This window comes from Talpa occidentalis, unplaced genomic scaffold (assembly GCF_014898055.3).
Source record: "Talpa occidentalis isolate TD23 unplaced genomic scaffold, MPIMG_talOcc4v2.1 talOcc4.17, whole genome shotgun sequence".
Lineage (NCBI taxonomy): Eukaryota > Metazoa > Chordata > Mammalia > Eulipotyphla > Talpidae > Talpa > Talpa occidentalis.
Window position 1 is genome coordinate 48,932,005 of NW_023601754.1, and position 20,977 is coordinate 48,952,981.

A 20,977-nucleotide genomic window follows, 5' to 3' on the forward strand; every position below is an offset into this window, starting at 1 on the left:
TAGGGTGAGGACACCCTATGGGGAGGCTCTGAGGGAGAACGTGCCCTGGGTCTCCCTTCCCAGGAAGGGCCATCTCAGGAGGCACCAGTTCTATTTGCTGTTCCCATAAACCAGAGCAGGGCCCTGAGGACAGTTCTGTAACAGGGCGGTCCCCAGGAAAGGGGGAGGTTCCAGGTTTTCTGCCCCACCTAAGGAAGGGTGGAGCTGAGCAGGGAGAGATGAAGCTGCAGAGAAGACTGAGGAAGGAAGGAAGCAGGATGGAGCCAAAAGGAGACCTGGAGGAGGCGCATGGAGCCTAGAGACACGTGAAGAAACTGCGCTTGTCTATTGGTCGGACAGGGTGACACAGATGTGGGTGAGACCTGTGGGGAGGTGACAGTGGCAGCTTTTATCTTGATTTTGCTCTTTTCCTTCCGGGCTTGTCTGGTTGTTTCTGACCCTTTTCTGTGGGTCCCCATGGAAGATGCTTTAGACTTGTGGCAGGCTTTGGGGCCTTGCTCTGGGCCAATCCCATTTGGATGGAGTTTTACCCACGAGGTGACGGGCAACTTTGGGTGCTTGATTTAGAAACTAGATACTTTGCCTTACCTGTATTGTTTCCTAATTGTATTAAAGTTCCTTCCCATTAAAAGTCTCATGTTTTGTGTTGATTGCGGATGGCAGAACCTATTTAGAGCAGGCAGGTTTGCGGGGTCTGGAGTGCCCCTCTCCCTGTCCTGTAACAGATTGGGCGCCCAACGTGATTTAGGACAGAGCCATTTGTGGATTAGTCAGCCCCATGGGGAACTTGGGCTTCCCTTGGCACTGGCTACCATAAGCGCAAATGTGATTTTTGGTTTCTCTGGTGTGTTTGTATCATATGTAGATTTGCTGTTGAAAAACTGGCTTGGGCTTTGTGAACATCCATGTGTCTCTATGTGATTTGTTTGTAGTGACTTGCTAAGACATTTGATTTTATGGAAGTTGTTCTGTGCAACAGTTTTTACTCAAGATTAGGCTGTACGTTGGACCATGTGGCCAGATCAAAGATGGCGTCTGAGGCCACTTGGCTGGCTCTTGTAAAATTCAGAGGTTCTTGTTGCTAGGACTTTGGAACTTTTTTTTTCTTTCTTTTTGTAATCTCTGCTGTCTCATTAGCATTTCTAAAGGCAATAATGATTCTTCAGTGCTATGTTGCTTTGTCTTTGACTACTTCCTGACCTCTGCCTGAGGGATTTTGCAAGTCAACTGTGGAGCAGTGTTGTTTAAATTAGCAATTGTATGCCTTGGTGTTAACAAAAGTTAACTGGTAAGTGCTGGTAGCCTTGATGGATTCTTGGAGATAACGTGAATTTTTGCAAAGTCTATATCAGAAAAATTAACAAGATTTTGTCTGAGTATGAAAGGATTTGCTGCTGTGAATTTTGTCTACACAATTTGTTTTGGGCATGTTTGCCATTTTGAATCCTGGATGTGTTCAATTGCTGGTGTAAGACAAGATTCTAAGTTTCTGCTTCCTACTGAGGAAGGTCTGTTGTGGAAAGCACTCTTTAGGGTGCATCGTGTAACTGTACCAGGTTTTCATGCCTGTGTTGTTGCTGTCCCTCCCTAGTGTAGGGGAGGTGTCATCTGTGCTTAGATGTTGAATCTGCTCTTTCAGCTTCTATCCCATAGTGGCTAACAGAAGTAAGGAGATGACTCCTTTTAATTGAAAGTTAATTACTGATATTTTGATTTTGCTTTTTCAGGTTCTATTCCAGGAAACCCACGGACTGCCTGCTTGGTGGCTAACACGAGATGACTCCTTTTACTTAAAAGTGAACTGTTACTTTGCTCTTTCAGTTGCTGTACAGTATACCCCAGGATTGACTTCTAATAAAAAGTCTTCAACACTGAAAACCCTAACATGATAAACAAGGTCATGTATTCTTGTGATTAATAAAACTTTTCCTTCCTATTTCCAAAGTCTTAGGTTTGTAGGATGACAACTGGAAACTGTTTTCTGCCAGCAACACTCCACATTTTTTTTTTGGACTTTGACCCTTTTTTCTGAGCCGATGGAGTAAAACTGCAGTTATATAAGATATTCCACATGGCATAACTAAAAAAAACTGTCTTGTCTATATGTTGTATGTCTGTATGTCCTTCTGTCTGTCTTGGCCTCGAGAGGTTGAAAAATTGGTAGACACGGTGCGCATAGACGTTGAAAAAAAAAGTCTCCAGTTATGAGAAAAACACAAAGGTTATGGTTTCATTGTTAACATTGTACTATTGAACTAAGCCGGTGCCTTCATAGAGATTGAACATTGTTGTTTCTGTTATTTTTTCCTGATATTTATGGCAAAGCTGCCCAGAAATCTAAATTCAAGCACAAATTTGGTAGCCTGTCATTTGGCTGATGCAAGGAAATTTTGTGGAACCTCAGTAGAGCTCCTGGGACACTCCACAAAGTTTCTCCCTTTCCTCCAGGGAAAGGCATTAGATGAGTTTGTTCTATTTGGCTTCCCCAATGAAGTAACACTGGAAGGGAAGCATCTTCACTTGGGAAAATGGTAAAACTTTGGCATGTACAGAAATGTTAACACTGGTTTTCTAAAATGTGTATAAACCCTCTCAGAACCTGATATGTATGTAAATTGTCAATGGGGATTGTCACCTTGTACTATTGTACACTTCGATTATTTATTGACAGAAATTGTTTCTGAAAAATAGGGAGAAAAGACCTCAACAGATTCCTATTGATGGAACTGTTGAGAGTACAAATTTCCTACACAGGACTGAATATACCTGGTATTTTCTAAGTTTTCTTTGACATAATGCTGATAATTTTTTGCATTTTGTTCTGAATCCACAAAGTTTTTTTTTGTTTGGAGTGACCAGCACCTGCAGCAGGGTTGCGTTTTTTTTTTTCCAGCAAAGCTAACTTGTGTCACATTTCCCCCCACCTTGAAACCAACACAGCATACAAATAGTGGTAGTAATTTCTTTTTTGCTACTTATCTCAGAGTCTGTTTTTGCATAACTTCCATAGGGATTTTGTCTGCTTAAACTAAAAAAAAATTGGACATGAGTTTCATTGTGTGGCTTTGAGAGGAGTTCTTCCAGAAAGTTGAAGCAGAGCTGAACCAAGAAGAGGAGAACCTGTTTGCTTTGTTCGTAGGGTTCCAGAGACTTCCAAAGAAGGTGAGGAAGCTTGCCTCCATTGGCAGGACTGGACAACCCGGCCAACAAAAAAGTCCTGTACCCTCGAGAAGAGGAAAGCCCAGGTGGAGTCTGATGAGACCAACTTTGTTCCTGAAGCCTACATGGACCGGAAGCCAACGGTTCGCTCTGATCCTATATGGAGTATTCCAACAAAGCCAGCTAGAAATTGCTGTTTAGTATTCTGCCCTGTGATTTTATGCAAAATAGGTAAAATGGTTTAAAAGTAGATTTAGTTTGCAAACTTTTGCTATGCTGTTAAAAAGTTTGGCCTCGAGGTTGAGAGAATTCGGTTTTTGCATAAGTTGAACCAATTTTAAGATTTTTTTCCCCTGTGATTTTGATATGTTTGCTGTCTTGTTTAGCTAATGCTCCAGATTTTTTTTTCTTTTGGCTTGGATAATGGACTATTTTCCAGCAATGGAAACTCTCATCCTGGACATTCATGGACAGAGCTGCTGACTAATTGTTGCTTCTCTTACACACATGTAACCCTGAAAAAAGACTGTCTCCTGAGACTACACCCTGAGATCTGTGCCACCATAGAGATGGTGGAATAAAAATTAAAAGGGGAGATTGTAACAGGTTGGTCCCCAGGAAAGGGGGAGGTTCCAGGTTCCCTGCCCCACCCAAGGGAGGGTGGAGCTGAGCAGGGAGAGAAGAAGCTGCAGAGGAGACTGAGGAAGGAAGGAAGCAGGATGGAGCCAGGAGACCTGGAGGAGGCGCGTGGATCCTAGAGACACGTGAAGAAACTGTGCTTGCCTTTTGGTTGTGGACGGGGTGACACAGATGTGGGTGAGACCTGTGGGGAGGTGACAGTGGCAGCTTTTATCTTGATTTTGCTCTTTTCCTTCTGGGTTTGGTTGTTTCTGACCCTTTTCGGTGGGTCCCCATGGAAGATGCTTTAGACTTGTGGCAGGCTTTGGGGCCTTGCTCTGGGCCAGTCCCTTTTAGATGGAGTTTTATCCACGAGGGGACGGGCAACTTTGGGTGCTTGATTTAGAAACTAGATTCTTTGCCTTACCTGTCTTGTTTCCTAATTGTATGGAAGTTCCTTCCCATTAAATGTCTCATATGCTTTGTGTTGATGCGGCGGAGGGCAGAACCCATTTAGAATAGGCAGGTTTGCAGGGTTTGGGCTGCCCCTCTCCCTGCCCTGTAACTGTTCCTCTTCCTGTGGGGAATGACTTGACAACCCGTGACAGGAAGGACCAGCGTTCAGTGTCCCCACTCTGTGTGTCCATCCTGCCGGCACCCTGGACCCTCCATCTGCACAGCCAGGTCACGGAGAGGATGCCATGACCCCCAGCCTCACGGCCCTGCTCTGCCTGGGTGAGTGTGAGGAGGGAGGGCGCCCTGGTCTGGAGGCCCCATGCCAGGCCTGGTCTGTCAGGGGACCCAGGACTCGGGAGGCTCCGGGAGGAGGCTCTGTCAGGACTCGGGGCAGGCCTCTCACTGGACTCTCTTCCAGGGCTGAGTGTGGGCCCCGGGACCCCAGAGCAGACAGGTGAGTCTGTGCTCAGGTGTCCCGGGTCCCGCCTCCTCACTGGGGAGGGGCCACCCCTGGCAGCTGGTGGTGGAGACAGCAGTTCTGGGGTGATGGAGGGGACATCTAGGGTGATGGGTGGAGAACAGCAGGTCTAGGGTGATGGAGGGGATGTCTGGGAGGTTCTGGGCTGCGGCCTGGGAACTGGGGTGGGATGCCCGTGACCAGCCTCTGATTCCTTCCAGGGGCCCTGCCCAAACCCACCCTCTGGGCTGAGCCAGGCTCTCTGATCCCCTGGGGGGAACCTGTGACCATCTGGTGTCAGGGGACCCTGGGGGCCCAGGAGTTCCGTCTGTATAAGGAGGGAAGCTCAGTGCCCTGGGACAGAGGGACCCCACTGATGCCCGGGGACAAGGCCCCGTTCCGCATCCCACACCTGACAGTGGACTATGCAGGGTGATATCACTGTGATTATGGCAGCCCCGCTGGCTGGTCAGAGCACAGTGACCCCCTGAAGCTGGTGATGGTGACAGGTGAGAACACACTCAGGGGTCCAGCCTCAGTCTCTGCTCTCAGGGAGGGGGCCTACTGTCGGGGTGTCTCTCCCCTCACAGCCCAGCCCTGGGGGATGTGGTGGGAGTGTCCCCATTTAATACATTGTCTCCTCCTCTGCTAGGATCTTACCACAAACCCAGCCTCTCAGCCCTGCCGAGCCCCATGGTGACCTCAGGAGGGAACGTGACCCTCCAGTGTGGCTCATGGCAGGGATTTGACAGGTTCCATCTGACTGAGGAAGGAGAACACAATTCTCCTGGACCCTGGACTCACAGCGACTCCCCAATGGGCAGTTCCAGGCCCTGTTTCCTGTGGGCCCTGTGACCCCCAATCACAGGTGGCTGCTCAGGTGCTATGGCTACTACAACAGCACCGCCCAGGTGTGGTCACTCCCTAGTGAGCCCCTGGAGCTCCTGGTCTCAGGTGAGGCTCTCCCCTGTCCTCCCTGCAGGGCACTCAGGTCCTGTCCTCGGGACTTTGAGACACTAATAACGGAGGCCCCGGGGGCTCCACAGAGGCGGGCGCAGCCCAGGAGAGGGTGGCAGATACGGGACAAGGGAAGAGGAGGAGCAGGTGATTCTCCGCGGTCTGTCCTGTGCCCCCTGGTCTCTTTCAAAGGTAGAAGCCCTAGATATTCAGCCCCCCCTCCCCACATTCACCCCGTGTCCTGACGGGAGGTCCCCTGGTCCCCTGTGTGACCTGCATGTGTTTCTCCCCCAGGCCCAGCCCTGCGCCCCCAGGACTACACGCTGGGGAACCTCATCCGCCTGGGCATGGCCGCCTTCCTCCTGCTGGCCCTGGGGGTCCTGCTCTTGGAGGCTCTTCACAGCCACAGGAGGACCCGAGACGCGGCGGGAGGGGGGCCCGGGAGGGGACAAGGCCCCAGCCAGAGCCCATGAGCCTGGAGGTGACTGTGCTGGAGGCCAGAAGCTGGTCTGGGCAGCGCGGGGACTGTCTGCGGGTCCCTGGGAGGTGGAGGGTCCTTGCCGTGAGCAGGTGAAGGTCTGGACCCTCCTGTCATTAAACGCGGGACTCCCCTCCCCACCACGCTGCGTCAGCTCCATGGCTCCCCTCCTGTCCTGTTCTGTGAATCGGCCTCGTCCCACCCGGAAGGCTGGGGCCACGCCCCACACACAGTCGGGCTCAGTGCGCCTTCCTGGGACTCAGTTTCTCCCTCTCTAGTCACCCCACGCCGTGATGCCGTAGTGGGGTCTCCATCTCTTCATCTCTGACCCCAAAGCCCGCTGAGAGTCCCTTGGGGCGGCCGAGGACAGCGGGCCTGGGCGCTACTGAGTCACCAAGTGCCCTGCTGCTGGGCCCGGGGCAGAGGGCTCTGTGACCTTGAGGTGGCCAAGCTCAACCCCTGCTCACACCTGCCAAGAGAGAGGATGGAGGTGCAGCAGGTCCCGGGTGATTTCGATGTCTCCCACGAACTCAGGGTGGTGTGAACGGAGCCCAACGGGCTACCTCGGCTATGAATGTGTTCGCCGTCAAAGAAGAAAAGAAAAGCAAATATGGGCGAGGCTGAGGGGAAGGGTGAGCCCACCTGGAAATGGAGCCGCGGTGGGGTGAGCTCAGGTCCCTCCAGATTTCCATGCATCAGGTGACCCGAGACTCTCGCTTCCCGGGCAGGCTCGGTGACGCCGTGTTTTTCGTCTCTAGCGCGCTGCGTGCCGCTCCCTGCCGCTCCGAGCCGGGGGAGAGCCCCGAGCAGCCACACACGTTTCCAGCAGACGTCGCCTCGTGGACGACTCCCGCTGCCGTAAGGCCAAGAGAAAGGAATCGCCAAGAAAAAGAAGAGCAAAGAAAAATGCAAAAAGTCATTTTTCTTTTCTAAATAAGTTATACTTTAAATTTGTGTTTATTTATTTGTGAGCTCCGCTTCATTGCCTAAAGACAGTCCGGCGCCCCTTCAGAGTCCGTCCCGGCAGACAGGAGGACGGGCCCGGGCGCCGGAAGGGGCGACGGCAAACACCCGAAGGAGGCCCCGTGACTGCCCAGCGACTGCGTCGGCCACGCTGGGACACCCTCCGCGCACCCCAGAGGGTCGGGTCGGGGAGAGGCGGGCGGATGCGACGAGGCAGAGCCCTGGACGATGCGACGGACAGAGGTGCTGAGACTCCGGGAAGTCAGGGAGGACGGGGGTGGAGAAGCTCCGCGCGCCAGGCCGGGAGGGACGGCTGCTCTGTGGTCAGCACCAGCTTCCAACATCCGCAACCCCCTTTTCTCATCCAGTCTCCTCCTGTGAGGGCCCCCTTGGCACCCCAGGTCGGCAAGGCCCCGGGAAGAGCCCCATCCCTGCCCCCTCCCAGCTCACATGCCAGGAGCACCCACCTGCCCGCCCTCCTTCCAGGCCTGGCCCACCCCGCAGCCACAGCTGGGGTTCAGGCACCCCCACCTCAGTCTTGTTGTTTCCTAAGACAGGGCCACGTTCACTGATGAAGGATTTTCCTCTCATGATTTCAGCCTTGTCTGCTGTGGGTCTCCCCTCAGAGCCTTCCTGTGGGCCCCACCGCCCCTAAATACACACAGCGTCTCCACTGCTCTTGCGCGGGTCCAATGCCCAGGTCGAGCCCAAGTCCCTGACCAAGCACGGACGGCCCCCCACACCCCACACTCACCCCAGCCTCCACCTCAGGCACGCCCTGAGCCACGACCACACTGCGGGTCCTCAGGCCGCTCCTCACTGACCCAGGCCCGTCGGCCCCTTGGCCAGCAGCCGTGACGATGACGGCGAGTCCCCGCCCCGGTGTCCCGCGGGCCTGCTGCCCGGGGCAGGGATTCTGCAGGGGCTGCAGGAGGAGCCCACGCTGCCGGCGCAGGGGCCGTTGGGTCTGTCCCTGGTACTGTCCACAGGTGTCTCCTGCTGTGCGCAGGGCCCGGCCTCAGCAGTAGCTCAGACTCGTCGCTGAAGACGTCTGCGTCTGGAGGGGCGCGTCTGACAAGGTGTGCAGGCCGCTGACGCCAGGCCCAGGCCCTGAGCTGCAGTTCTTAGGGTCCCCAGGTTCCCTGCAGAGGACACCACGCCCCCACGCCTGTCTCCCCTCTAATCCTGGTCTCCCCTTCTCAGAAGGTCCCCACGCCGCCACTGGGGGGAGACGCACTTCCCACCGAGTCTCACCGTCGCGTTCTTCCATTGCCTGTGGAGCCGTAGAGTGCGGGCAGAGGGTCCCCTGCACAGACACTCTCACCACAGTTGCCACCCGCAGCTGAGGCGTCCAGGGCAGGGCCCGCAGCTACACCCCGGGTCTCCATCGGGACGCGCCAACATGGGGCGATCGCCTGGAGGGAAGACGTGCCCACAAGGGGCAGGACGGAAAGTGAGGCAGCACTCGCGGGGTTCTGCAAGGCAGAGTCAGACGGAGCTGAGATGGTCTCGGGTCAACGCTGCCGCCCGCTCGCCTCCGCCCTGGCCAGGGCCCTCCCAGGACAGCCTGTCAGAGGCGGGGCGTGTGGGGTCTGCTGGACCCACAACTCTCTGGGAGGCCCAGAGCTCCCGTCTCCCCGTGCCCCTCAGGAAAATCAGTGGGAGGCCCCTCAAGGACTGTTCCCCTTCCTGTGAGACCGCAGATGAGGAACCCCGCCTTGTCACATGACATAGAACTGGTCACACCTTCTGGGGGTGCCTGTCCTGCCAGGATCTGTCTGCCCTGCCGGGCTCTGTGGACTCTCATCGTCTACACCACTGGGGGCCATGGGAGGCAGCACCCCCACCCCGATCCTCACAGCCCTTCTCTTCCTGGGTGAGCTTCAGGGGAAAATAGGGGGTGAGTCTGACCTGAGAGACACCAGGATTCAGGGGCTCTGTGAGGGCAGCTCTCTGGGGAGGGAGGATGTGCTCAGCCCCTGATCTGAGCAGCCCTCAGGGCCCAACCAGGAGCTCCCCCGAGGGGGGATGCATCTCACAGGCCTCTCTTCCAGGGCTGTGTCGGGGCCCACGGGACCAGGTCCAGGCAGGTGAGTGCTCCCCACACCTCCTGCCTCAGCCCAGGGCCCCCGGACAGTGGGGGGAGCACAGCGGTGTGGGTGATGGGACCTGCCTGGAGGGGCTGAGTGACGGCTGGGGAAACTGAGGGAGAGGCAGCCCGACACTCACCGGACTCCTTTGCAGGGACCCTCCCCAAACCCGCCATCTGGGCCGACCCAGGCCCCGTGGTCCCCGTGGGGAGCCCTGTGACCCTCTGGTGTCAGGGGTCTCAGCAGGCGCAGGTCTACTGTCTGCACAGAGAGGGGGGCTCTCGAATCGAGATTAAGACACTTCAGAACTTCAGGAACAGGGTCAGTTTCCTCATCGAATCTATGGATGCCGGCTGGGAGGGATCGTACTGGTGTCATTATCGAAGCCGCCATGGCAGGTCAAAGCGGAGCAATTACCTGGTCCTGAAAGTGACAGGTAAGAAGGAGCCGGGTGTCTTCCCTTCTCGGGCCCCTTCACCAGCAGAAGGGAAGGAGTGTGGGCTCAGGGGACCTCCCCCCTCATGTCTATACCCGAGACATCGGGGTGCTGGGCCCCTTTCCACAGCTTCCTCCTTCTTCCTCAGGAGCGTACCCTGTACCCTCCCTCTCAGCCCAGCCCAGCCCTGTGGTGGCCTCAGGAGGGAACGTGACCCTCGCCTGCAGCTCACAGGGCACATCACAGGGCACATCCGGCACTTTCTATCTGCTGAAGGAGGGAGGCGCTGACCCGCCCCAACCCAAGAGCGGGTCTTGGTACCTTCAGGGGAGACACCAGGCCCTCTTCCCCTTGGGCCCCTCGAGCCCTTCCCATGCGGGCACCTACAGATGTTACCATAATTCCATGTCCTACCCCGGCCTGTGGTCCGCGCCCAGCGCCCCTCTGCATCTCCAGGTCACAGGTGAGGCTGCACCCCAGGGACTGGCTAAGCCCGTGTCCAGGGGAGCCGGGGGTGACGTGGGGCCCAGTGACGTGGACTCCTGGGTCCAGATCACAGCGCAGGGGCGTGGGAGGGACGGTGAGAACTCACCGCTGCCCAGTAGGCAATGTGGGGTGACCCTCGGTGCCACTGTCCCCGTGTCCCCAGGAGCATATGGGGAGCCCTCCCTGTCGGCGCAGCCGGGCCCCCTGGTGCCGTCTGGACACAACCTGACCCTGCGGTGCGGCTCGGGGGCCGGCTTTGGCAGGTTCGCTCTGACCAAGGACGAGGGGCACATGGGCCCCCAGCGTCTGGACGGGCAGCACAGCCCCGACTTCCCCCTGGGCCCTGTCGCCCGCACCCACGGGGGCCAGTACAGGTGCTACAGGGGACACAACCTCTCCCACGCGTGGTCGGCCCCCAGCGCCCCCCTAGACATCCTGATCGCAGGTGAGGAGCCGCCCTGGGTCCTGATGGGCTGTTGAGGCCCGGGCCCAGGTCACCTTGGGGGTGATGTGTCCAGGGGGAGGGTCCTGGCAGAGGCCGAGATGGACAATGGTCGAGGGAGCGCGAGCGAGAAAGGGGGTGAGGGGCACAGACATAGAGAGACCCACACAGGAGTGGAGGACCAGGCGTCCCAGAGGCCCCGGACCAGGACAGGGGCCCTCGGCGCAGGGTCAGGGGTGTGGGGTTGGGGGGGTCTCTAATGCCAAACCTCCCCCCAGGAATGGACACGAAACCCTCCCTCTCGGCCCAGCCCGGGCCCACCGTGTCCCCGGGGGAGGACGTGACCCTGCAGTGTCGCTCTGACGCCCGCTCGGACACCTTCTACCTCTCCAAGGAGGGGTCGCCTGCGTCCCCCCAGCGCCTGCGTCTGCAGGACACAGCTGCCCCCTCTCAGGCCCTCTTCACCTTCAGGGCTGTGACCTCAGCCCACGGGGGCACCTACAGGTGCTACAGCTCACACAGCGCCTCCCCCTTCCTGCTGTCACACCCCAGTGACCCCCTGCGGCTCCAGGTCTCAGGTGAGGAGGCCCCACCCCATGTCCATGGAGGGTCCAGGCCTTCAGCCTCATCCTTTTCCAGTAGTTTCTAGAGCGTCGGAAGGAAGACACATCCAGGGGGGGATCCACAGGTTATGGGGCCACAGAGGGTGGGAAAGACAGTGACTCTAACCCCCTCCTGCCTTCCTGCCCACCCCCCGCCCCCCGCGCCCAAGGTCACAGCCATGACTGGCGTGTGCAGGGGGAGAAGAGCCGCCGTAGAGGAGGGAGATGGAGGCAGGAGACTGGAGCCTCGCCCTGTCCTTTCCCTGTCCAGCGTCATTTGTCTGCAGCCCTGCACCCTCGGGACACTCAGGCTGCGGGCAGCAGAGGCCTCTTGGCAGGAGGAGACATGTGCCTCCATCCTCGGCTGGATCCCAGCTTCTCCTTGTTCAGGTTCCCTCTCACAGAAGGGTGTTCCCACCAGACTGGGCATGGAGGTGGCACTTTAGGGAGGGCGTGACTCAGCCTTGTTGGGGTCACGGTGCCTGCTGGGGGCTGTGGAGGACCCGACAACAGCCCAGCTGACATGGGACAGCGCAGGCGTCTCAGCGCTATTTGGTGCTGAGCCCGGGGTCCTGGTCCTTTGCATGTGTGGATCAGCCCACGCGGGAGCAGGAGGGGCTCACTCAGGTCAGGGGCTGTGGTCGCCCCAGGAGGCATGAGCGGAGCGGAATTGGCTGAACCTTCTGGCACTGAGCTCGTTGTTAAAACTTATCCATATCGGGAATCATTGTCCTCTCATCCAAGTCCAGTGCATCCTGGATGTCTAGACTCAGTAAGCTCTGAATTTCCAAGTCAGTGACTTCCTGTGAAAGTAGGTCCAGAAGTTCCATCCGGGGTCTTCGGTTCACTGCAGTCACGTCCGGTTTCTAGGAACAGCGGTTGTCATTGTCAGGGGGAGGAGCAAGCAGGGCTCCCCCTGGATTTCCATGTGACCAGTTGCAGCCAGATCAGCTCCCCCTCCAGCCATCCTCCATGAGTCCTGCTCGGGGTCAGGACCCACCTCAGTGTTCCCTGGTGTTTCCCGCTATTCCTGTTGCCAGTTACCAGCTTGTCAGATTTGTCAGGCAGACACAGGGGTGTGGTGTGTTGTGCTCTGACCTCTGTGTGTCTTTCTCCCCAGGCCCAGCCCGGCCCCCCGGGGACTACACTATGGGGAACCTCATCCGCCTGGGCGTGGCCGCCTTCCTCCTGCTGGTCCTGGGGGTCCTGCTCTTGGAGGCTCTTCACAGCCACAGGAGGGCCCAGAGGCGGACCCATGAATCTTTATGACCTTTGGGTGGGTCCATGCCTTGGTCATTCGGACAGTGCGGCTCTGGACTTAGGAGTGTGTGAGTCTTTTTGTAGCACCATTTTCTAATTATTTATTAATTAATTTATAGGGCAAATAGCTAAGAGAGGAATGCTAGATGATATGGAATTTCCATTTTTATTTCCTGAAGAACTCTCCCTGCGGTGATCGTGGCCGCGGCAGCGCTCGCATCCCGGCCATAGCAGGTGAAAACTTCTTCCTCAAGTCCCCACCACCATCTGGTGCCTCCGCGCCCCCAGGCTGCGGCGGCGCCCCCTGTGGCTGGATCCGCGTCTCCCTTATGATCAGAGAAGCCGGACAGTTGTTCCCAGTGGGGGAACATGGAGAGACCCTGGGAGGAGACTCTGGGAGGAGGCGCAGGGGTGAGGCCACGTCGGGGGCTCTCCTGGTCCTGGCGGGACACCCGCAGCTGTTATCCTGCCCCCAAGCTGGGTGATGGAGCGTATTTTGAATTCTGAGTCTCTCCGGCCGTCTCTGGGCTGCCTCTGGGGTCTTTACGGTGGTCCCCGCCAGGAGGGCCTCAGACCTGGGGCCGCTTTCTGGCCTCAGCGCCACACGTCGGGCTGAGCCTGGCATCCACTGCGACATTTGGTGTTTTGTTGGGAAACTGTTACTTGAAATCCTCTCTCTCTCTCTCCACTCCAACTCTATTCAAATTCCTTCACCCTAAGAAATAGACGTGTCTATCTAGACATCTGCCCATCTTCGATTGGGGTGTATGTTTTGGAATGACCCCCTTGTCACATGCGGTAGGCTCTTCTTTGTTCCTGTGGTTTTCTTTTAGTCAAAAAGTTTTTAGTTCAGGACCTACTTGATGGCCTATGGGGTTAAGGCTCGGCACTGTGAAGCTCTCCACCGCACGAGTTTGATCCCAGGCCAGGGAACTGACCTCTCCTGTCTCCTGCTACTCCCCTCAGCACTGTGTTTCAGTGGACCTGCCTGTTCTGCTCCCCACTCTGTCTCTGGTGAGTTCTCTCACCTCCCACATCTCTGGCCTGCACCCTAGTTCTTGTATGCATAATTAAATAAAATAAATCTTTAAAAAATTTAGTTTACTTCACCCTAATTTCGTTTTTGGAGGCGGTGAGTTTGGAGTGCGGGGTCTGTGGGTTCCCTCTGGGAAAGGTGTCCCCAGAGCTCCCCTTTCAGCAGCACGCGGCGTTTCCCAGGCAAGTTTCTCCACGAGACAGAGATGTTGGTTATATTAAAGAGCAGGTTATTAGAAAAGGGACAGAAAAGTAAAGGACACTTGCATAGACACAAGCGGGCAGGAAGAGCTGCCCGAGAGGGAGAGGTTTGCTGAGAGAGGCCTGCATGGTCGCAGGCGGACGGCCTTGAGCAGAGAGGCCTCTGCTGAGGGAGGTCAGTGCTGAGAAGCCCCAGCAGGGTACGGGGCACGGGCAACCGGGAGGCCGCTGCCCTGCGGAGGAGAGAGGTGGTGAAAGCAAGCGTCTGCACAGTCATGGAGGGCAGAGGGACGGCTGCACAGTCACAGTGGGGCAGAGGGATGCCGCCCCTTTGTGGGGGCAGTGCCAGGTTTTATCATCTTCTTCCGGTAGGGAGGGGCTCCTCTTCGTGGGTGGATGGTCTGTGTTCTCACACCCCTACAGCAGTCCGATGCCTGCCTGGTGTTGCGCCTCCTGATCTGGGAGTTGATGCCCAAGGGTGTTGGTTTCTGTACCCGGGTTGATGGCTGATGCTCATCCCGCCTACACACCTCCTGTGTGAGTCGGCTTCCAGTCTTGTGATGCCTCCTTTAGGTTTCCTGTCCTTTCCTCCGCCAAAGCCGCTGGTGTATCTGCTTCTGATACCGAACGCCGGCCTCAGTTTCCCTCAGCCAACAAAAGGAAAAAGAGTTTGAGGCAAAGGAAAGTGGTTTAATTTGTCTTCAGATGAGGAGGGCAGCCGGCTCATGTCTGAGAGACAACCGGCCTGCTCTTTGGCAGAGGGCAGGGGTCTTTATACACAAAAAAAGGTGGATATGGGTTAGGGTCTGCAAAGGGGAGGGGCATGGGGTAGATGGAGACAGGTGGGCGCCAGTTTGCTTTTCTTCCCTCTTCCTGGAAATGCAGGAGGACTTGTTAATGCTCATCTGAGAGGCCTGGCCATAAAGACAAACCTGCCAAACCAGGGGTAATTGCAAGAAATAGGGGGAGACAAACTTCTTAATGCTTCTCTGGGATCCGGGTCATAAAGAAGGCAAACTTATCACAAATAAGGGGGGAATTGCAAGAGATGAGGGAAGACAAACTTCTTAATTCTTATCTGAGAGACCAGTCATTTGTAACTGCATCCCTTCCACTGTGCTGGGCTGTGTCCCTGGGCTGGCTCTGGAGGGTGTCCCCGAGTTTTCTTTTAAGTGTTTTATGGTTTCAGATCTTATATCTTTATCCGCTTTGAATTACTGTGTATAGTTTAATCTTACAGATGTTTTTCTTCATCAAATAAACCCACACTTGGTCATATGCCAGTAAGAAAACTTAGGGGTCATCAAGAGACAAAAATCAGCTTCCAGATTAGTAAATAAACAATGAAGTCACATTGACAGATGGGAAAATAATCTTGAGACAGGGCAAGCTAGGGTTATTAGGCAGTTTTAGGGACAGTGCAGGAGGGGACCTCTGAAGAATTCAGAAAGGCTTCAGAGATAAGGACAACCAAGGAAATGCAGCCAATTCCACTGGGAAAAACAAACACCATTGTTAAACACTAGGGGAAAACACACATCCTAGCACCACAGGTAATCTTGTTAAGGATGGTCCTGGTTTTCTTCAGATGATAAGATGAAGTGTAAAGATGCTCACCGGAGGGCTAGACCATAAAGGTAAAACAATAAACATAACAGATGGGAGATTCCCTATGGTTCGCAGCGCTACCTCTGCACCTAGGGAGAGCGGGCCGATGAGACCGCGGCTTCTCGGTGCCCTGTAGAGGTCTCGCCAGAGAGAGAGGAGAGGCCCTCGCCGAGCCTGGGGTCGGCCGCTGGGCGAGGCCGCCGGGAGGTGAGCCACACGGCTCTGAGAGGGGCGGCGGCGAGAGGAGCCCCTGGGGCCGGGAGGCCGAAGTTCTCGGTGTGGGCTGCACAGATTGGCTTTGGATTTCCACGGGGGACAGTCTGAGGAAACGGTTTGTACAGTTCATCTCCTCATCGAAGGAAGGTGCAATGGCGAGAAATTTGTCTATCATCTTGATCCTGACCTTTGCCCTATCAGTTACAAATACTAGAACCAGAACTGCTTTCCCTCAGACCACTGAGAAAATTATTACAACTTGGGACTCCAGCATTAATGTTGACTTGGCGTATACCACACAGCAACATCATCTACAGCAACTTTTCCATCGCTATGGTGAAAACAATTCCTTGTCAGTTGAAGGGTTCAGAAAATTGCTCCAGAATATAGGTCTAGATAAGATTAAAAGAATCCATATACACCATGACCATCACTCGGACCATGATCATCACTCTCACCATAATCATGCTACTTCCAGTAAAAATAATCGGAAAGCTGTTTGCCCAGATCATGACTCTGATGGTTCCAATAAAGATCCTAGAAACAGTCAGGGGAAAGGATCTCACCGATCAGAACATGCCAATGGCAGAAGGAATGTTTTAATCAAGGATGGTGTTGGTGCTAGTGAAGTGACCTCAACTGTATATAATGCTGTCTCAGAAGGAACACACTTTCTGGAGACCATTGAAACTCCAAAACCTGGAAAACTTCCCAAAGATGGGAGCAGTTCTACTCCACCCAGTATCACAGAAAAAAAACGGGTGATTCGACTGGCTAGTAGGAAAACAAATGAAGCTATGAATGAACCCCCAAAAGGCTTTTTGTATTCCAGAAACACAAATGAAAATACTCAGGAGTGTTTCAATGCCTCAAAGCTGCTCACATGTCATGGCATGGGCATCCATGTTCCACTGAGTGCGATAGAGTTCAACTATCTCTGCCCAGCAATCATCAATCAACTTGATGCTAGATCGTGTCTGATTCATACGACGAGTGAAAAGAAAGCTGAAATCCCACCAAAGACCTATTCTTTACAAATAGCTTGGGTTGGTGGCTTTATAGCTCTTTCCATCATCAGTTTCCTGTCTTTGCTGGGTGTTATCTTAGTGCCTCGCATGAATCGAGTATTTTTTAAATTTCTCCTAAGTTTCCTTGTGGCACTGGCTGTTGGAACGTTGAGTGGTGATGCTTTTTTACACCTTCTTCCACATTCTCATGCAAGTCATCACCATAGTCATAGCCATGAAGAACCAGCAATAGAAATGAAGAGAGGGCCACTTTTCAGTCATCTGTCATCTCAAAACATAGAAGAAAGCACCTATTTTGATTCTACATGGAAGGGTCTTACAGCTCTAGGAGGCTTGGACTTCATGTTTCTTGTTGAACATCTACTTACATTGATCAAGCAGTTTAAAGATAAGAAGAAAAAGAATCAGAAAAAACCTGAAAATGATGATGATGTGGAAATAAAGACGCAATTGTCCAAATATGAATCGCAACTTTCAACAAATGTGGAGAAAGTGGAAGCAGAGGATCGACAAGAAGGCTATTTGCGATCAGAGTCACAAGAGCCCTCCCACTTTGATTCTCAACAGCCAGCAATCTTGGAAGAAGAAGAGGTTATGACAGCTCATGCTCATCCACAAGAAGTCTACAATGAATATGTACCCAGAGGGTGCAAGAATAAATGCCATTCGCATTTCCATGATACACTTGGCCAGTCAGACGATCTCATTCACCACCACCATGACTACCATCATATTCTCCATCACCACCATCACCAAAACCACCACCCCCATAGTCACAGTCAGCGCTACTCTCGGGAGGAGCTAAAAGATGCTGGCATTGCTACGTTGGCCTGGATGGTGATAATGGGCGATGGCCTGCACAATTTCAGTGATGGCCTAGCAATTGGTGCTGCTTTTACTGAAGGTTTATCAAGTGGTTTAAGTACTTCTGTTGCTGTGTTCTGTCACGAGTTGCCTCATGAATTAGGTGACTTTGCTGTTTTACTTAAAGCTGGCATGACTGTTAAGCAGGCTGTTCTTTATTTATTTTTTTTTGTTTTTTTTTAAATAATAAATTTTATTTTTATATTCCCCCATACAGTTGCAAACACCCCATTCTGACCCCAATCCCTCCCCTCCTACCCCCCACCCCCCAAAAAGTGTCTCTGGTTCATAGTTTTTTGTTGATTTTGATTTTTGCTTTCTTATAGTTATTCATTTTCCTGGTCCCTTATTTAAGTTTTCTAGATTCCTGCTATGAGTGAGACCATCCGGTATTTTTCTTTTTCTTTTTGGCTTATTTCGCTGAGCATGATCCCTTCCAGCGCCATCCATGTTGCTGCAAATGGCATGTGTTTATCTTTTTTGAATGCTGAGTAATATTCCATGGTGTATATGGACCCCATCTTCTTGATCCAGTCATCTATTTTGGGGCATTTGGGCTGTTTCCAAAGCTTAGCTATTGTAAACAGTGCTGCTATAATCATAGGGGTGCAGGTGTTCTTTGGAATGGATGTTTCTGTGTCCTTTGGGTAAATACCTAGGAGTGGAATTGCTGGATCATATGGAAGCTCTATGTTTAGTAGGTCCAGAAATCTCCATACAGCTCTCCACAGTGGTTGGACCAGTTTGCACTCCCACCAGTAGTGCAGGAGAGTTCCTTTTTCTCCACACCCTCGCCAACATTTGTTGTTGCTAGTTTTTTTAATATGAGCCATTCTCACTGGTGTGAGATGGTATCTCATGGTAGTTTTGATTTGCATTTCCCTGATGACAAGTGATGTTGAACATTTTTTCATATGTCTGTTGGCCATTTGCATTTCCTCTTCAGAGAAGTTTCTTTTTAGCTCTTCTGCCCATTTTTCGACTGGATTATTTTCTTTGTTGTTGCTGAGTCTCATCAGCTCTTTGCAGATTTTTGTGATCAGTCCTTTATCATTAGTGTTGGGTGCAAAAATGTTCTCCCAGTTGGTGGGGTTTCTCTTTGTTTTTGTTATTGTCTCTTTTGCTGTGCAGAAGCTCTTTAATTTGATGTAGTCCCAGCTGTTTATCTTTGCCTTCACTATCACTGCTTTGGGTGATGTGTCTGTAAAGATGTCTTTGATGTGCAAATCCCGTAGTGTTTCGCCTATATTTCCTTCTATGTATTTTATGGTTTCAGGTCTTATGTCTAGTTCTTTAATCCATTTTGAGTTGATTTTTGTGTATGGTGTGAGGTAGTGGTCAAGCTTCATTCTTTTACATGTAGCGACCCAGTTTTCCCAGCACCATTTATTGAACAAACTTTCTTTGCTCCAATGCATAGTCTTTGCTCCTTTGTCAAAGATTAGTTGACCATAAATCTGTGGGTTTATTTCTGGATTTTCTATTCGATTCCATTGGTCTGTATGTCTGTTCTTGTTCCAATACCATGCAGTTTTGATGATTAGTTTTGTAGTATAGTTTGAAGTCTGGGAGTGTGATGCCTCCATTCCCTTCTTTCTTTTTCAGGAGAGCCTTGGCAATTCGGGGTTTTTTGTGATTCCATATGAATTTCATCAATAATTGTTCTATTTCTTTGAAGAATGACATTGAAATTTTGATTGGAATAGCATTGAATCTGTATATAAGCAGGCTGTTCTTTATAATGCTTTGTCAGCCATGTTAGCATATCTTGGAATGGCAACAGGAATCTTCATTGGCCATTATGCTGAAAATGTTTCTATGTGGATTTTTGCACTTACCGCTGGCTTGTTCATGTATGTTGCTCTGGTTGATATGGTACCTGAGATGCTGCACAATGATGCCAGTGACCATGGATGTAGCCGCTGGGGATATTTTTTTTTACAGAATGCTGGGATACTTTTGGGTTTTGGAATTATGTTGCTTATTTCCATATTTGAACATAGAATTGTGTTTCGTATAAATTTCTAATTAGGCTGTAGCTGCTAGAGTGCTTGAAACATTGCTGTCTATAGTTTGAATAGGTCATAGGGAGATGAAAGTTTCTATGCTGTGATATGCAGCATTTAAGGTTAGTGAATTTTATGATTTTTTTGTATTGAATATTGCCATTTGTTATGCTTATAAGTTCAGATATGGTGGTAACAAAGGTACGTTTTAATATTTAAGTTATTCTATTTTGGGAATATAAGCTATATGTGCAATTTACCAATATAATCAGTTTATCGTATAAACAAGAGATTTGGCATGATATGTTCTGTATATTTCAGGAAAAGTCTTTAATGCTTTTTAGAACTAATGTAATACAGCAATTCCCATGCTGGATTTTAGGCCTCTGAAGAGCTGCTGGTGCTTAGGAGTAAGAATATGCATGAAGTGAAAGATACCAATAAAACTTATACTGAATTTAATCTAATGAATAAGGAAAAAAAGAAGACTTGATAAGAACAGAGAAGGCATAGATTTCATATTATAAAAAAATCACAAAACTGGTTAAATTTAGGGGAAAATTAGATTTTAATGAAAGAAAACGCAATATTAGTATAGAGATCATTCATAAACATTTTTGTCAGACTATTAATGTCCCTGAAAAACCACAGCAAGCACTTTTTACTAATTTAGTTGTACATTTAACTTTGTATAATAGATAAGTCTGTATTTAATGAATTCAAGCAATATATCATTTGACCAAGAATTTGCAATTTTAAAATGTTTGTGTGGAGATAAACACCAGATGAGTATGAGTAAGTTTATGTATTGCCAAAAGTTCTGTATCACCAGAAGTTCTATGATTAGAGATTCTGGTTATCTAGTTTATCAAACGTTAGCATATTAGAATTTGGAGAGAGATAATAACATTAAAAACCATACTGAGTATAATTTCATTTCATGCATTCAGAAAGTACTCTGGTATCTTTCAGTGCTTCAGTGTTGTCACTATGATCAGTTGCCATTTTTATATGTAGTACTTTAAACATACTAAGGCTGTCTGTGGCATTCTATAGATGTTGCTTTTCTACCAAATAAATTCCCCATGTCAGCTTGAAAAAAAAAATAAAACTTGCAATGATTCTATGGCAGGAGGTATGATAATATTATCCTCATTTACAGATGGGGAAACTGAGGCACAAAATTCTTTCTTTCCCCCCCCCCCAGGCATTTAGTTAATGCAGCTGCCAAGTTGTACAGGAGCTTTGAAGCTGTGTCTGGCAGACTGGCTGTGACAAAGGAGAGATGGAAGATACAGGGAGGGTGCAGGGGATTGTGGTCGAGAGGACCCCAGAGCAGGGAAGACAGTTCAACAGAATTTTCTGGGATGATAGACAAGTCCTGTTATCACTGCCTAATATGGACATTTGAAATGTGGCTAGTGGGGCTGAAAATGGAAAATTAAATTTTATTTAATTTTTGTTGATTTAAGGGGAAGTAAGCACTGGTTACCAGATGCCCTTTTTCTCTGGTCCCAGTGCTGCCAGCCCATGTCTGGAACATTTAAGGGCAGGTCAGCTGAGGGGAGGAAGAGGGAGGAGAGAGATAGAGAGAGATAGAGAGAGACAGAGAGAG

The 20,977-nt window shown here is 51.6% G+C and overlaps 2 protein-coding genes across 2 annotated transcripts; both read left to right on the top strand.

Annotated features, from left to right (window-relative positions):
- The first annotated feature begins 4,478 nt into the window (after positions 1-4,478).
- LOC119249708 (leukocyte immunoglobulin-like receptor subfamily A member 6) lies at positions 4,479-12,413 on the top strand. Its single transcript, XM_054697530.1, is given in 15 exon segments — positions 4,479-4,512; positions 4,652-4,687; positions 4,912-5,199; positions 5,370-5,477; positions 5,480-5,644; positions 5,942-6,072; positions 6,884-6,983; positions 8,431-8,541; positions 8,860-8,964; positions 9,143-9,178; positions 9,333-9,614; positions 9,763-10,077; positions 10,264-10,545; positions 10,821-11,120; positions 12,271-12,413. Coding segments are annotated over 15 exon segments (2,436 nt in total).
- A 3,101-nt stretch (positions 12,414-15,514) lies between these two features.
- On the top strand, positions 15,515-19,474 carry LOC119249703 (zinc transporter ZIP6-like). Its single transcript, XM_037517155.2, has 2 exons — positions 15,515-17,503; positions 19,085-19,474. The coding sequence occupies exons 1-2, from the start codon at positions 15,617-15,619 to the stop codon at positions 19,382-19,384; spliced, it is 2,187 nt and encodes a 728-aa protein (XP_037373052.1). The 5' UTR covers positions 15,515-15,616; the 3' UTR covers positions 19,385-19,474.
- The last annotated feature ends 1,503 nt before the right edge of the window (positions 19,475-20,977 follow it).

Coding starts and splice junctions, on each gene's coding strand:
- LOC119249703 (XM_037517155.2), top strand. CDS start 15,617: ATGGCGAGAAATTTGTCTATCATCTTGATCCTGACCTTTGCCCTATCA. Junction 17,504..19,084: donor CTGGCATGACTGTTAAGCAG/GCTGTTCTTTAT, acceptor GTATATAAGCAG/GCTGTTCTTTATAATGCTTT.